We start from the raw sequence: 16,573 nt of genomic DNA, 5'->3' as shown, positions 1-16,573 counted from the left end.
TAATATTGATAAAATTAGGAAATAGTAATTTTGATGCAGAGTCAAAGTTGTGACCTCAAGATGAGCCTCGTTGCTAAAATGCTGGATCTTAAAGCAAAGGTTCAACTATTCTGACCTGGGGCGTTTTCCCACTTATATTTATACAGCGCCTCTTAACATCATAAAACATCCCCAGGCATTTCACAGGAGCATTATAAAGCAAAATAGGACACCAAACCAGATAAGGAAATATTAGGGCAGGAAACCAAAAGCTTGGTCAAAGAAATAGGTTTTAAGGAGTGTCTTAAAGGAGGAGAGCAAAGTGAAGAGGTTTAGGGAGGGAATCCCAGAATTTAAGGTCCAAAGAACGGAAGGCACAGCCACCTATGGTGGAGTGATTAAAATCAGGGTGCTGAAGGGACCTGGGATTAAAGGAACTCTGAGATTTCAGAGAGTTGTGGGACTGGAGAAGTTTACAGAGATAGGGAGGAGTGAGGTGATGGAGGGTTTTGAAAACAAAGATGAGAATTTTCAAATTGAGATGTTAAAATCATTTTATGTTCAAGGTGTTATATAAATGCAGGATGTTTTCTGGCAAGGTCAAGACAACTCTGTCCATTTGAAGGTTATATGAATGGTTTTGTCTCTAAATATTACTAAATTTCTTAGGGCGAAGCAATTTTGGATCTCCTGTCAGCATTTATAGTTCACATTGTATTAACTGGTTCATTGCTATTACAGTCAGATCAGTAAATAGGGTGGTTTAATGCAGTTACTGCAGGTTTGATAGCTGAAACGATTGGAACCCCTTGTGAGTTAGTAGCCTGCCCTCCTCCTGGATGCTGTTAATGTATCTGGTCATCTTCAATTCACACTTAGAAATCACCTTGCCATTGTGTGTTAGACCCTGTCTGATTCACACTTTTTGCGGACAAGAAATAACTTAAAAAACTATTTCAAACTTTGGAATCAATTTGCCGCATAATTGAATAAACCTATCACAATGTTCCCAGATCAGACAAATACTTCAGTATCTCAAATTTGGGAAAATGTAACCTAAAGATTGATACAAATTCTCAATTCATCTGTACAAAGGAATAACAGACATTTTACCTTAATTAATGTCTAATAGTGCTAGTGAAAGATTGTTATGCATCTATACAAGACTTCTTCCACCACTTTCCAATCATTTCCTGAAATTCCGTACCCTCACACAAACCTGTCACACAAAATCTAATAACAGGTGATAAAAATCCTGACGCCCCAAACTGCCAGAAGATTGACTCTAATTTACCAAGAAGCTTTAACAATCTGGAACAGAAGAAGCCAATTTGCCGGAGGATCACAATCTAAAGAATGAAGAATCTCAACAGCAGCGTCCTCTTCCAAGCCAAGTCACCCAGAATCAAGTCGCTAATCACTCAAAACCAGCTCCACCAGTCAGGCCTTCCCTGACACCAGGCTCCCAAAGCAACTGCTCTTCTCTGAACTCGGTCACGGCAGGGGACCCCCAGGAGGACAGCGGAATCGCTTGATGTCCACAAAGCATCCCTGAAGAGATCAAACGCCCCTGAAGAGATCAAACATCCCCCCTGACTCATGTGAGGACCCTGGTTTATGACCGACCAAAATGGAGAAGGCGATTTGGGAAGGCGGCCAACGCATTGAGAGGAACGTCAGAAACGTGCTGAGGTGAAGTCAAGGTGAGTGAGGGAGTGCACAAACCTCCAAACGACCCAGCTACCCAATGCTTCAAGGACCACCTGCCCCCCACATAGCAGGGTCTGCAGATCATGCCTTGGATTTATCAGCCATCTCAGAATCCATCAAACCGGAGTGGAAGCAAGTCGTCCTCAGTCCAGAGGGACTGCCTAAGAGGAGGAGAAATAGTTTTACAGGGAATTCTAATCACTTCTTCCTGTGTATTTCAGAGTGGAAACAACCCCAGTATTATTCTGTTTACCATGAACTCCATGGTGTATCTGATGTGGTCAATTGTCATTTCACAACAAATGAAACAAAGCCACACATTTTGCTCCATCTGTTAAGCAAATTGTAAACAAGTTATTTTAGTGGTTATAGACTGATAACAAACAAATCCCCAGTGTCTCCATGATTCACATTTTTATTTTATCTTCATGCCACGTACCCTATTCTCATTGTGATGTTTTTATGATAGTTGCCAGGAATTGCTCACTTAACTGCCTTAAGGAGTGCAAATGTTCCCCATTCTGAAGCCAGAATAACCCTTCGGTTGGGGTCAAGGAAGAAACATGATCAAAAGTTAAAATAGACTGTCACTACACTACAGATATCAAACGGCCATCTCTCTTTGCTCCTTTGGAGAGCTCATCCCCTTAAGTGATTAAGGTGCATGTTTATGCTCTCTTCTAACCTCTTGAGGTGTCAAATTGTTTAAAGTAGCGTGGTGTAGAAACAGCAACTTATATTTACATAGCACTTTTCATGTCATGAAACCTCCCAAGGCACTTTACAGAAACATTATGAAATAAAGTATGCCACTGAGCCTCATAAGGAGATCTTAGGTCAGATGAACTAAAAGCTTGGTCAAAGACATGGGTTTTAAAGGAGTGTCTTAAAGGAAAAAGAGGTAGAATGGTGGAGAGCTGCAGGGAGGGAATTCCAGAGCTTGGGGCCCAGACAATTGAAGGCACAGCCACCAATGGTGGGGCAATTATGATTGGGGATGCACAAGAGGCCAGAATTAGAGGGGCACAATTATCTCAGGAGGTTGTGGAGCTAGAGGTGATTACAGAGATAGGGAGGGGCAAGGCCAAGGGCATTGTCGGATTTTAAAATGAGGATAAGGATTTTAAAGTCAAGTCGTTGTTTGAAACGTATACATATACATTTGTGACAAAAGGGCTTGGGAACTCACCATTGTCCATTGTCTGTACAGCAAACTAGTGGGAGTATTGAAAGCTTTTAATATATGGAGTCACGTGATCTAAAAAAAGACTTGCATTTAAATAGCACTTTTCATCACCACCAGGTATCTCAGCCAATGGAGTATTTTTGAAGTGCAGTCACTGTTGTAATGTAGGAAAGATCCATTTGCACACAGTAAGCTCCCACAAACTGCTAACATGATATAACCAGATAATCTGTTTTTTGTGATGCTTATTGAGGGGTAAATGCTGGCCAGGGATAACTCCCCTGCACTTCTTCAAAAAATAGTGCCGACAAATCTTTTAAACCCGCGCAAGCAGGCAAACAGGGCCTTAATTTAACATCTCATCTGAAAGGCAGCACCTCTAACTGTTCAGTACTCCTTCAGTACTGCACTGGAGTGTCAGCTTTGATTTTTGCACTCCAGTCCTGGGATGCTGCTGACTGAACTATGACTAACACTGCAAGGAAAGGCCAAACTGTTAATTAAGTCATGTCTACAGGTGGCAGGCACTCACTGGGTAATGACTTGTGTACATATAAAGAGACATTTATTGACATTGGTAGTGGATTGTAGAGTTAGGAGCTTTACATAAAGTCTCACCTTGTGAATGAATCTGAAAGAGTTGACGTCTGGCCTCCTTCCTGTAAGAAGTTTAACACAAACCACTGCTTGACCAAGCTTCACACAGTCTGGTTTAATTGACCCTGCTTTGATTTGGCCAAATGAGCTAAAACAAAAACAGAATTACCTGGAAAAATTCAGCAGGTCTGGCAGCATCGGCGGAGAAGAAAAGAGTTGATGTTTCGAGTCTTCATGACCCTTCAACAGAACTGATTGAATATTAGAAGAGGGGTGAAATATAAGCTGGTTTAAGGGGGTGGGGGGAGTGAAGTTGGGGGGTTGGTGTGGTTGTAGGGACAAGCAAGCAGTGATAGGAGCAGATAATCAAAAGATGTTACAGACAAAGGAACAAAAAAGTGTTGAAGGTGGTGATATTATCTAAACGAATGTGCTAATTAAGAATGGATGGCAGGGCACTCAAGGTACAGCTCTAGTGGGGGTGGGGTGGAAAGACTAGCAGGGCATACAAGATTTAAAAATAATGGAAATAGGTGGGAAAAGAAAAATCTATATAAATTATTGGAAAAAAACAAAAGGAAGGGGGAAGAAACAGAAAGGCGGTGGGGATGGAGGAGGGAGTTCAAGATCTAAACTTGTTGAATTCAATATTCAGTCCGGAAGGCTGTAAAGTGCCTAGTCGGATGATGAGGTGCTGTTCCTCCAGTTTGCATTGAGCTTCACTGGAACAATGCAGCAAGCCAAGGACAGACATGTGGGCAAGAGAGCAGGGTGGAGTATTAAAATAGCAAGTGACAGGGAGGTTTGGGTCTTTCTTGTGGACAGACCGCAGGTGTTCTGCAAAGCGGTCGCCCAGTTTGCATTTGGTCTCTCCAATGTAGAGGAGACCGCATTGGGAGCAATAAATGCAGTAGACTAAGTTGGGGGAAATGCAAGTGAAATTCCGCTTCACTTGAAAGGACTGTTTGGGCCCTTGGACAGTGAGGAGAGAGGAAGTGAAAGGGCAGGTGTTGCATCTTTTGCGTGGGCATGGGGAGGTGCCATAGGTAGGTGAGGAGTAGGGGGTGATGGAGGAGTGGACCAGGGTGTCCCGGAGGGAACGATCCCTACGGAATGCCACCGGGGGGGTGTGAAGGGAAGATATGTTTGGTGGTGGCATCATGCTGGAGTTGGCAGAAATGGCAGAGGATGATCCTTTGAATGCGGAGGCTGGTGGGTTGATAAGCGAGGACAAGGGGGACCCTATCATGTTTCTGGGAGGGCGGAGAAGGCGTGAGGGTGGATGCGCGGGAGATGGGCCGGACACATTTGAGGGCCCTGTCAACAACCGTGGGTGGAAAACCTCGGTTAAGGAAGAAGGAGGACATATCAGAGGAACTGTTTTTGAAGGTAGCATCATCAGAACAGATGTGATGGAGGCGAAGGAACTGAGAGAATGGGATGGAGTCCTTACAGGAAGCGGGGTGTGAGGAGCTGTAGTCGAGGTAGCTGTGGGAGTCGGTAGGCTTGTAATGGATATTGGTGGACAGTCTATCACCGGAAATTGAGACAGAGAGGTCAAGGAAGGGAAGGGAAGTGTCAGAGATGAACCATGTGAAAATGATGGAGGGGTGGAGATTGGAAACAAAATTAATAAATTTTTCCAAGTCCAGACGAGAGCATGAAATAATCATCGATGTACTGGAGAAAGAGTTGTGGGAGGGGGCGGGAGTAGGACTGAAACAAGGAATGTTCCACATACCCCATAAAGAGACAGGCATAGCTGGTGCCCATGCGGGTACCCATAGCCACACCTTTTATTTGGAGGAAGTGAGAGGAGTTAAAGGAGAAATTGTTCAGTGTGAGAACAAGTTCAGCCAGACGGAGGAGAGTGGTGGTGGATGGGGATTGTTCGGGCCTCTGTTCGAGGAAGAAGCAAAGAGCCCTCAGACCATCCTGGTGGGGGATGGAGGTGTAGAGGGATTGGACGTCCATGGTGAAGAGGAAGCGGTTGGGGCCAGGGAACTGGAAATTGTTGATGTGACGTAAGGTGTCAGAGGAATCACGGATGTAAGTGGGAAGGGACTAGACAAGGGGAGAGAGAAAGGAGTCAAGATAACGAGAAATGAGTTCCGTGGGGCAGGAACAGGCTGACACGATCGGTCTGCCGGGACAGTCCTGTTTGTGGATTTTGGGTAGGAGGTAGAAGCGGGCCGTCCGAGGTTGGGCGACTATCAGGTTGGAAGCTGTGGGAGGAAGATCTCCAGAGGAGATGAGGTCAGTGACAGTCCTGGAAACAATGGCTTGATGTTCAGTGGTGGGGTCATGGTCCAGGGAGAGGTAGGAGGAAGTGTCTGCGAGTTGAAGCTCAGCCTCCGCGAGGTAGAGGTCAGTGCGCCAGACAACAACAGCACCATCCTTGTCAGCGGGTTTGATGACAATGTTGGGGTTGGACCTGAGAGAGCAGAGTGCAGTAAGTTCAGAGAGGGACAGATTAGAACGGGTGATAGGAGCAGAGAAATTGAGACGACTAATGTCACGCCAACAGTTCTCAATGAAAAGATCAAGAGAAGGTAAGAATCCAGAGGGAGGGATCCGGGTGGAGGGAGAATATTGGAGGTGGGTGAAAGGATCCGTTGAACGGGGAGAGGACTCCTGCCCAAAGAAGTGAGCACGGAGACGAATACGGCGGCAGAAGAGTTCAGCATCATGCCGAGCCCGATATTCATTGAGATGAGGGTGTAAGGGGATGAAACTAAGTCCTTTGCTGAGCACTGAACGTTCAGCAGCGGAGAGGGGAAGGTCAGGGGGTATAGTGAATACACGGCCGGGGCTGGGATTGGAAGAAAGGGTGGGGACGGAGGGACAGGCAGAGGTGGAGGGTCCTTGATGGGTGTTGGTGTCGATGAGTTGTTGGAGCAGTTCTTTCGCCTCCGTCGCATCTATTGATGCTACCTTCAAAAACAGTTCCTCTGACATTTCCTCCTTCTTCCTTAACCGAGGTTTTCCACCCACGGTTGTTGACAGGGCCCTCAACCGTGTCTGGCCCATCTGCCCTCACGCCGTCTCCTCCCTCCCAGAAACATGATAGGGTCCCCCTTGTCCTCACTTATCACCCCACCAGCCTCCGCGTTCAAAGGAACATCCTCTGCCATTTCCGCCAACTCCAGTATGATGCCACCACCAAACACATCTTCCCTCCACCACCCCCCCCCCCCCGGTGGCATTCTGTAGGGATCGTTCCCTCCGGGCACCCTGGTCCACTCCTCCATCATCCCCTACTCCTCAACCCCTACCTATGGCACCTCCCCATGCCCACGCAAAAGATGCAACACCTGCCCCTTCACTTCCTCTCTCCTCACCGTCCAAGGGTCCAAGGGCCCAAACATTCCTTTCAAGTGAAGCAGCATTTCACTTGCATTTCCCCCAACTTAGTCTACTGTATTCATTGCTCCCAATGCGGTCTCCTCTACATTGGAGAGACCAAACGTAAACTGGGCAACCGCTTTGCAGAACAACTGCGGTCTGTCCGCAAGAAAGACCCAAACCTCCCTGTCACTTGTGCCATTTTAACACTCCACCCTGCTCTCTTGCCCACATGTCTGTCCTTGGCTTGCCACATTGTTCCAGTGAAGCCCAACGTAAACTGGAGGAACAACACCTCATCTTCCGACTAGGCATTTTACAGCCTTCCGGACTGAATATTGAATTCAACAACTTTAGATCTTGACCTCCCTCCTCCATCCCCACCCCCTTTCCGTTTCTTCCCCCTTCCTTTTATTTTTTCCAATAATTTATATAGATTTTTCTTTTCCCACCTATTTCCATTATTTTTAAATCTTGTATGCCCTGCTAGTCTTTCCACCCCACCCCCACTGGAGCTGTACCTTGAGTGTCCTGCCATCCATTCTTAATTAGCACATTCGTTTAGATAATATCACCACCTTCAACACTTTTTTGTTCCTTTGTCTGTGACATCTTTTGATTATCTGCTCCTATCACTGCTTGCTTGTCCCTACAACCACACCAACCCCTGCCACTTCTCTCCCCCCAACCCCCCCACCTTAAACCAGCTTATATTTCACCCCTCTTCTAATATTCAATCAGTTCTGTTGAAGGGTCATGAGGACTCGAAACGTCAACTCTTTTCTTCTCCGCCAATGCTGCCAGACCTGCTGAGTTTTTCCAGGTAATTTTGTTTTTGTTTTCGATTTCCAGCATCCGCAGTTTTTTGTTCTTATCACTAAGCTGGCTATATCCAAACACCAGCAACATCAAGCACAAACGAGATAAAACTCCAGCAGTTAGTTTTTATTCATTCACTGGATGTGGGCATCACTGGCTGGACCAGCATTTATTGCCCATCCCTAATTGCCCATGGGAAGGTAGAGATGAGCCACCTTCTTGAACCACTGCAGTCCATGTGGCATAGGTACACCCACAGTGCTGTTAGGGATGGAGTTCCAGGATTTTGACCCAGTGACGGTGAAGGAACGACGATATATTTCCAAGTCAGGATGAACTTGCAGGGGAACTTGCAGGTGGTGATGTTCCCATGTCTCTGCTGCCCTTGCCCTTCCTGATGGTAGCGGTGGAGGGTTTGGAAGGTGCTGTCCAAGGAGCCTTGGAGAGTGCTTCAGTGAAATCAGTGGAGAAATGATGGAACTTATTCAACTTTCAAAAGATCTCTGATCACTCTGTGTGTTCATAGAGGATTAGGCCATTCAGCTTTTCAAGCCTGCTCTGCTGTTCAACTAGATGATAACTGGTCTATACCTCAAGTCCATTTACCCACCATGGTTTATATCCCTCGATACCCTTGCCATACAAAATCCTGTCCATCTCCATCATGAAAATTTCAATTGAACCCCCAACCCCCCACCATCCATAACCTCTTGGGGGAGTGACTGCACTTAAAAAATAAAGCCTGGTTCACTACATATTTGTTGGAAACATTTATTTGTGCGTTTTTTTTGTCTGAAAGTGAATTATTGTTGCATTAGTATGTTTACCAGTCTTCCCTTCAATGTTTTAGAGAACACTGAACTTAGTAGTCAGTTGGTGTTCAGTCAGATACTGTAACAACCACAGATGGTTCATTGTGAAGTAGCCAGTCCTATGTAATCTGTAACCAGTTTCAGTAAATTTATGCTTCTTTATCCACTGTGATTGCCACAGGGAGAGAGAGGTTTGCGGGGCCAAGCAGGACCTCCTGGAATCAAAGGAACAGAAGGCGGGACAGGCTTGCCTGGGAAGAGAGGCAATCCAGGTTCCAAAGGTCAACCGGTCAGTAATACATTGTTCTCTGAGCTGTATTCTAACAAGATGATGTCAAGTGCTTCAGCTGAGTATTATGGGAGCTATGATCACAGAAATGATAATGGCTTTGCTATCATTTAGGGAACAGTCTAAAATTAATTATTAGGAACAAGAGCATAAGAAATAGGAGGAAGATTAGACTCTACAGCCCATCAAACTTGCTCCACCATTCAATACAATCTTGGCTGATCTTCGGTCTTAGCTCCATTTTCCCCACCCCAATCCCCAAATCCTTGAATTTCCTGAGAGACCAAAAATCTGTCTGTCTCAGCCTTAAATATATTCAACGATGAAGCATCCACAACCCTCTGGGGTAGAGAATTCCAAAGATTCACAGCCCTTTGAGTGAAGCATTTCTCATCTAAATCCTGAAAGATTGACCCTGTATTCTGAGACTGTGACCCCGTGTTCTAGATTCCCCAGCCAAGGGAAAAAACTTCCCAGTGTCTACCCTGTCAACTCCCTTCAGAACCTTGTACCTTGCAATGCCTCTCACTCTTCTAAACTCCAAAGAATATAGGTCCAATTTACTCAGCTTGTCATCATCGGAGAATCCTCTCATCCCAGGGACTGATCTAGTGAACCTTCGCCTCCAGTTCAAGTATCCATTCATGAGTGCTCTGCCCATGATCTGCCAATACATCATCCTGAGTTGTTTCCTTGGTGGTGGTTTGTCATTGCCTCCCACTCTCAGGGGTAGGACAAGGAGGCAGATCCCAAGTCTACCTCAACTGGAACAGGTATCAAACCCATGCCGTTGGTTATATTGAACCACACGCTAGCCAACTGAACTAACTGGGTCCCTAATTCAAGTATATCCTTCCTTTAAATAGGGCACCAAAACTGTGCACAGTATTCCAGGCATGGTCTCATCAAAACCCTGTACAATTGTAGCAAGACTTCTTTACCCTTGTGCTCCAATTCCCTTGCAATAAATACCATTTGCCTTCCTAATTGCTTGATGTACCTGCATGCTTAACTTTCTGTGTTCCCTGTACAACTTGACCAAGTCTATCTGAATATCAATGTTTATAGGTTTCACGCCTTGTAAAAAATATCCTGCCCTTCTATTCTTTCTTCTTTCTTTGAATAATCTAACAATTCCCACTTTATACTCCATCTGCCACCTTGTTGCCCACTCTGTTACCTTGTCTATACCACTTTGCAACCTTTTTGTGTCCTCCTCACAGCTTGAATTCTCAACTAGCTTTAGATTAGGTAGAAAATGTAAGGTGGTTGACAAAAGAAGCAATGGAGACACGAGGAAAAACATTTTCATGCAGCGAATGGTTAAGATCTGGAATGCGCTGTCTGAGAGTGCGGTGGAGGCAGGTTCGATCGAGGCATTTAAGTGGAAATTGGATTATTCTGTGAAAAGGAAGAATGTGCGGAGTTACACAAGAATTAGGAGCTGGAGTAGGCCGTTGGTCCTCAAACCTGCTGCACCATTCAGTATGATGATGGCTGATCTGATTTTGGTCTCAGCTCCACTTACCTCCTTACTCCCCCAGCACCCCTCGCCCCCCTGCCCCCAACCAACATAATCCTTTACTTCCTTGTTGATCAAAAATCTGTCTAACTCAGACTTAAATATATTCAACAACCCAGCCTCTACTGTTCTGTGGGGAAAATTTTTCATTCTTCCTAGTTTATCTGACTTCAGCCAGTCAAGTTGAAAGACAATCAATCCTTCCCAACTTGTGTTGTTTAGGATACCAAACCTAAAAATCCAGAATAGTGTAATGGAGGCAGGTTCAATCGAGACATTCAAGAGGGAATTAGATTGGTATCTGAAAAGAAAGAAAACGCAGGGTTACAGGGAGAAGGCAGGGGGAATGGAACGAGGGGAGTTGTTCAGCTGGAGAGCAGGTGCAGACATGATGGGCTGAATGGACTCCTCCTGCACTGCAACAATTTTGTGGTTCAAGAAGATCGGATGATTGGGTATGATATATGATGCATTGCTCGATTTGATCTGTTAGATTGGTGGCGTTGTGTGCTGGCACAGTTGAATTGCCATCCAGTTTCAAATCATTGACCCACGTTCCTATGATGGGCTGAACCGGACCAACCAAGCAGGTCACAAGCTGATCTCAGTTGGGGCAGTGTAGGGTGCTGTGGTTAGCCTTAGCCAGCCGAAGGTTTAGGAGAAAGATCAGCCAGGATTTCCACTAACTTCCAACTGTCCAGTAACCCCACGGAATAATGTGTGTTGCGTGGGCATGCATGTGCGTGTATACTAACCCATCACTTCACTTCACTGCATGACTTAACCAATGCAGCACAGCACCAGAAAGTACTTGGTCTCATTTTCCATCCATTGCAGTGGGACTAACTAGCACTAGCATAGAAAGCAGGTATTCATGTGAATTAGAGCTTGAGATTATTGAGTCATTGTGAATGGGTTTTCTGACGTTAGAACTCTGTCGTCGAGTCTCCAGCGGCAATAGCGGGAAAGCAAAATCATTGTAGAAAAGAAATCTGTCCCAGAAAATCAGAAGAATTGTTTGTAACTCAAACATTGTTATTAATCCAAAAATAAATTTGTTTCATGAAATGCTCCAATATTGAAGATCCTTGCAACATGCTTAAAAATACAGCTTCTGACTTGCCCTCTCTTCCATGCCCGTGATGGTTTTACATTGCAAGCCTCGGAAGGTATGCAGTCTTTGCCGGCAAAACAAAGCAGGAGACAATACAGAGCCAAACTCTATCCCTGCACACCTCTTTCCAGCATCTGCTATTGGGAGTTATCCAGCTACATCCAGTTACATTGAGTGTACAGCACAGAAACTGGTCTGTGTTGACGTTTTTGCTTGTTCTTCATAGGATGTGACACTGGCTGGGCCAGGATTTATTGCCTGTCCCGAGTTGCCTTGAGAAGGTGGTGGTGAGCTGCCTTCTTGAACCACTAAAGTCCCTGCGGTGTAGGCACACCCACAGTGCTGTTAGGCAGGGAGTTCCAGGATTTTGACCCAGCAACAGTGAAGGAACAGCGATATATTTCCAAGTCAGGATGGTGAGTGGCTTGCAGGGGAACTTGCAGATGGTGGTGTTCCCATGCGTCTGCTGCCCTTGTCCTTCTAGATGGTAGAGATCTCAGGTTTGGAAGGTGCTGCTGTCTAAGGAGGTTTGGTGAGTTGCTGCAGTGCATCTTGTAGATGGTACACACTGCTGCCACTGTGCGTTGGTGGTTGAGGAGTGAATATTTAATGTGGTGGATTAGATGCCGAACAAGTGGGCTGCTTTGTCCTGGATGATGTTAAGCTTCTTGAGTGTTGTTGGAGCTGCACCATCCAGGTAAGTGGAGAGTATTCCATTGCACTCCCGATTTGTGCCTTGTAGATGCTGGACAGACTTTGGAGGGTGAGGAGGTGAGTTACTCGCTGCAAAATTCCTAACTCCACATGAGCCCCCTCCTGCCCTAGTTCACCTTCACAAGTATCTCTATCCTGCTGCTGACAGTTGCACAACTGTGACTCAGGTTAGCAGGGAAACATGAGCTTCATTCAGCGCCTAGCTCAAATCACGGCTAAAACTTGTGCTGAAGTTATGCTGGTTGTTCCTATTTCTCGTGTTCCAATGCTCTTGCATCCTGCCCATGTCTCACCCCGCAATGTGTTCTGCGGCTAACATGATCCTTCTCTTCATCACTAACCAAAGTTTTCTTCTTGACTTTAGGGGGACCCTGGAGAATCTGGTTTCCCTGGGCTGATGGGAGTATTTGGACCAAAGGTATTGTATCTGAAGATGTTTTGTGAGCTTTATTTTCATCCTGTGTTTGCTGTTGCTTTTTGGGGGACTTCTTGCCTATCCCAGCTTGTCCATTCCACTGCAACCAGGGAGGCTGAGCATTCAGGGCCAAAAGAGCAAGTGTTCACAGGTTTAGAGATATTCTCAAACTAACTTTGCAACTATCTTTTACGGCCACTGTTTCTGCGATTCATTGTGCGTACAAATGACAGGAGATAGACTAATGAATCTCCATTTACAGTGGATAGCATGAATATATTATGATGCAGATTCAATAGTAACCATCAAAAGGGAATTGAATATTTAAAAGGAAAAATTTACAGGGCAATGGGGAAAGAGCAGGAGAGTTGGACTAATTGGATAGCTCTTTCAATGAGCTAGCAAGGGCATCACGCTGAATGGCCTCCTCCTGTGCCATATGATTCTATGAAAATTGAAATGAACTTGAAAATATAATCTGCCCAATCTCAATCCTGCCTTTTTCTAGATCCATATTAAAAACATCATCAAACAATTAGCCCTTTGCGTGCAAAGCCAACAAGTGGGCAGGTGTAATCTGGAAAAAATCGAAGACTTCTCAATTTCACCTGTATGTGCAATAATGTGTACTTGCACAGTTCTGATCCAGCACAAGGTATTCTTCCAAGCCTCCTGACTGAGAACCAGAGAAATTCATTATCCCCAAACTGTGCAGAGTCATGAAAACCCAACACAAGCCAAACATTTTTTACCTGTGTTTATTACCTGATCTATTCCCTTTAATAAAACAGGTCTCATTACTCACTGAATCCACCTTATCGCAGTTTAAATAATAGTGCCGGTCAGATGATGAATAAGAAAATTACATAGAAGTTGCAGCACAGTTTGTCACCTCCTACAAATTGTGATATTGAGTGACTTAAGTGCAAATCATTAATGTAACTTCTGAATAGCAGTGGTCCCGGCACCAAGAATACCACTTACCACCTTCCTCCAAGCTGAATAACCAGCCTCTACCCCTACGCTCGATTTTTCTCGCTGTGTGAATGAAATGACACGAACACACATTTGCTGCATAATCCCTTCCTCCACGCTGGAGGCTTTATAAAATTCTTTCATGGGATGTGGGCGCCAGCATTTGTTGCCCATCCCTAATTGCCCTTGAGAACTGAGTGTCTTGCTCAGCCATCACAGAGGGCAGTTTAGTGGGTCTGGAGTCACAGGTAGGCCAGATTTCCTTTCCTAAAGGGGCATTAGGGAACCAGATGGGTTTATGCAACAATTGATTACAGTCGTCATGGTCACCATTACTGAGATTAGGGTCAGAATCTTCGGGCCGGTGAGCAGGGCAGGCCCCACTCGCCGACGCGTAAAATGACGTTGGGTGTGCATCCTGACATATCACCGTGCGCCATTCAGATCTTCAGTTCAGCGGGCGCGCACCGGAGTCGGCTGCGTGCCGTCCAAACTGTCAAAGGCCTGTTAAAGGCGTTTAAACAGCAATTCAAATAGTTAACTGAGCTGCCCATCCAACCTTAAGGTTGGCGGGGATCATGGCGAAGAGCCCAGACGGCCTTCGCATTTATCATGAAACCCCATCCACGGGCGGGATGAGGTTTCATGAGGGTTTTTAAACTTTAATAAAAATTTTCAAAACAATTCAGACATGTCCCAGCTCATGCGACACTGTCACATGAGGGGACATGTCTTAAGAAATGTCTTTTTCCCTTTATTTAAATTTTTATATATCACATGGCTGCCTCAGGGAGATTTCTGCGCTCTTTCACGTGCATGCACGGAAGAGTGCAGGCCCCGACTCAGCCTACTCCCCCCACCCGCACAGGGAGTGTTCAGCGCTTCCGGGTGCGCGTCACGTTGTGCGGGTCTTAATTGGCCCACCCATGTGAAATGGTGGTGCGCCCGCCCACACCTGCTCCTGCCCAACACTTCCCCCCCCCCAACCCCCGATGGTGAGAAAATATTCTCCCTTAGCTTTCAGTTCCAGATTTATTAATTGAATTTAAACTCCACCAGCTGCCATGGTGGGATTTGAACCCATGTCCCTGAGCATTAGCTTGGGCCTCTGGATTACTAGTCTAGTGATATTACCACTATGCCACCATCTCCCCAAATTTATTGTGAAATACTAAATGCATTTTGCTTGCAACAGGTTTCAAAGTTCTTTGAAGCCACTTAAACTTATTGGTGCCTCTGTTACAAAAATCAGGGTCTGTCCTGTTTGACACCTGTCATTGGAGAAGTTTATGAGAATTATCTGTATTAATGGTCAGGAAGTTTGTACTTCACATTTTATTTCATAGTTTATTTCATATCATTTGGACATTTTGGAAAGTGCATTAATTTCACCCCAGTTTAGGATCTCTGGGCATCCATTCAAACAGGTGAATTTGAGTACAAGCCATGGCTCTGGTAACATGTGATCAGACATGTGACTCACTAGGTCCACACTTAGCCTGTGAACAGGCCATTTAACTCAGCAAGTCCACACTGGTTTATATCATGGGGTTCAACAAATTTAACCCCCAGTCCCCAGCCCATCTAATATTCCTCTTCTTAAAGCTGCAACCCAATTCACTTTTAAAAGCATTAATCAATTCTCCTTGCAACCAAAAATTGCAAATTCTATTCAATCTCTTTGTGAAGGGTTTTTTTCCTATCCTCACTTTGATTCATCATATGTTTTTCTAAATTTGTGCCCTCTTATAAATATCACCGTTTCCATTGTCGGAACCTTTTCATCAAGTCACCTTTTGTTTTTCATCTCTAGTTTCCAGTCTTCTCAAGTCTTTTTTCATTCTAAATCGTCCCTGGTCATATCCTAGTGACGCTACCCTGCACCTTGTCTATCCAATGTAATAACCTGCCACAATGATGTGCACAACTCTAACTGCAGCCTAACTAAAGTCTTTGACAAGTTTACCTTTGCTTCCTTATTCTATGTTCTATACCTTTAGATTCTTTTTGCCTTTTTATAATGCCCTTACCTCCTCGTGCCAGCACCTTTAAATGTCTGTGTATGTGTAAACCAAAGTGTCTCTGTTTCACTTAATACCCTACGTTACAATTCTATCTCCTTCCTTCTTAGATGCATTATCTCCCCTCTTCTACATTAGATGCAATAATATTCCCTCTAATCTTTCTTTAATAGAAAGAAAGATGTGCATTTATATGGTGCTTTTAAGGCCACACGGCGTCCCGAAGCACTTTACAGCCGATGAAGTACTTTTTGAAGTGTAGTCGCTGTTGTAATGTAGGAAACACGTCAGCCAATTTGTGCACAGCAAGCTCCCACAAACAGCAATGTGATAATGGCCAGATAATCTGCCTTTGTGATGTGGATTGAGGGATAAATATTGCGCAGGACACCAGGGATAAGTCCCCTGCTCTTCTTTGAAATAGTGCCATAGGATCTTTTACATCCAACTAAGAGGGCAGACAGGGCATCTCATCCAAAAGGCAGTACCTCCAACAGTGCAGTCAGTGCTCCCTCAGTATCGCATTGGGAGTATCAACCTTAACTTTTATACTCAAGTTCTGGAGAGAGACACAAACCCAGAACCTTGCAGTGAGGTTGAGTGTCTTGGGCTACAGGAGGATATAAACAGGATGGTCAAATGGGCAGATAAGTGGCAGATGGAATTTAAATTGAAAGGTGTGAGGTGATACACTTTGGAAGGAATAATTTGATAAGGAAGTATTCAATGGACGGCATGACACTATGAAGTTCTGAGGAACAAAGGGACTTTGGCGTGTGTGTCCATAGATCTCTGAAGGCGGAGGGGCATGTTAGTGGGGTGATAAAAAAGACATTTGGGACACTTGCCTTTATCAATCGAGGCATAGAATACAAAAGTAGGGAGGTCATGTTGGAGTTGTATAGAACCTTGGTGAGGCCACAGCTGGAGTATTGTGTGCAGTTCAGGTCACCACATTATAGGAAGGATGTGATTGCATTGGAGGGGGTGCAGAGGAGATTCACCAGGATGTTGCCTGGGATGAAACATTTAAGTTCTGAAGAGAGGTTGGATAGACTTGGGTTGTTTTCATTGG

At 45.0% G+C, this 16,573-nt stretch overlaps 1 protein-coding gene across 2 annotated transcripts in view; it reads left to right on the top strand.

Annotated features, from left to right (window-relative positions):
• col27a1b (collagen, type XXVII, alpha 1b) overlaps positions 1 to 16,573 on the top strand; it is a 598,999-nt gene that overhangs the window by 547,586 nt on the left and 34,840 nt on the right. For both annotated transcript variants that reach the window (XM_041193458.1, XM_041193459.1), the window contains exons 49-50: positions 8,630 to 8,737; positions 12,452 to 12,505. In XM_041193458.1, the coding sequence (XP_041049392.1) occupies positions 8,630 to 8,737; positions 12,452 to 12,505 (162 nt within the window). The remainder of the gene's footprint in view (positions 1 to 8,629; positions 8,738 to 12,451; positions 12,506 to 16,573) is intronic.

Source organism: Carcharodon carcharias, chromosome 8 (genome assembly GCF_017639515.1).
Source record: "Carcharodon carcharias isolate sCarCar2 chromosome 8, sCarCar2.pri, whole genome shotgun sequence".
Classification (NCBI taxonomy): domain Eukaryota; kingdom Metazoa; phylum Chordata; class Chondrichthyes; order Lamniformes; family Lamnidae; genus Carcharodon; species Carcharodon carcharias.
This window is presented reverse-complemented; position numbering and strand designations above follow the sequence as displayed.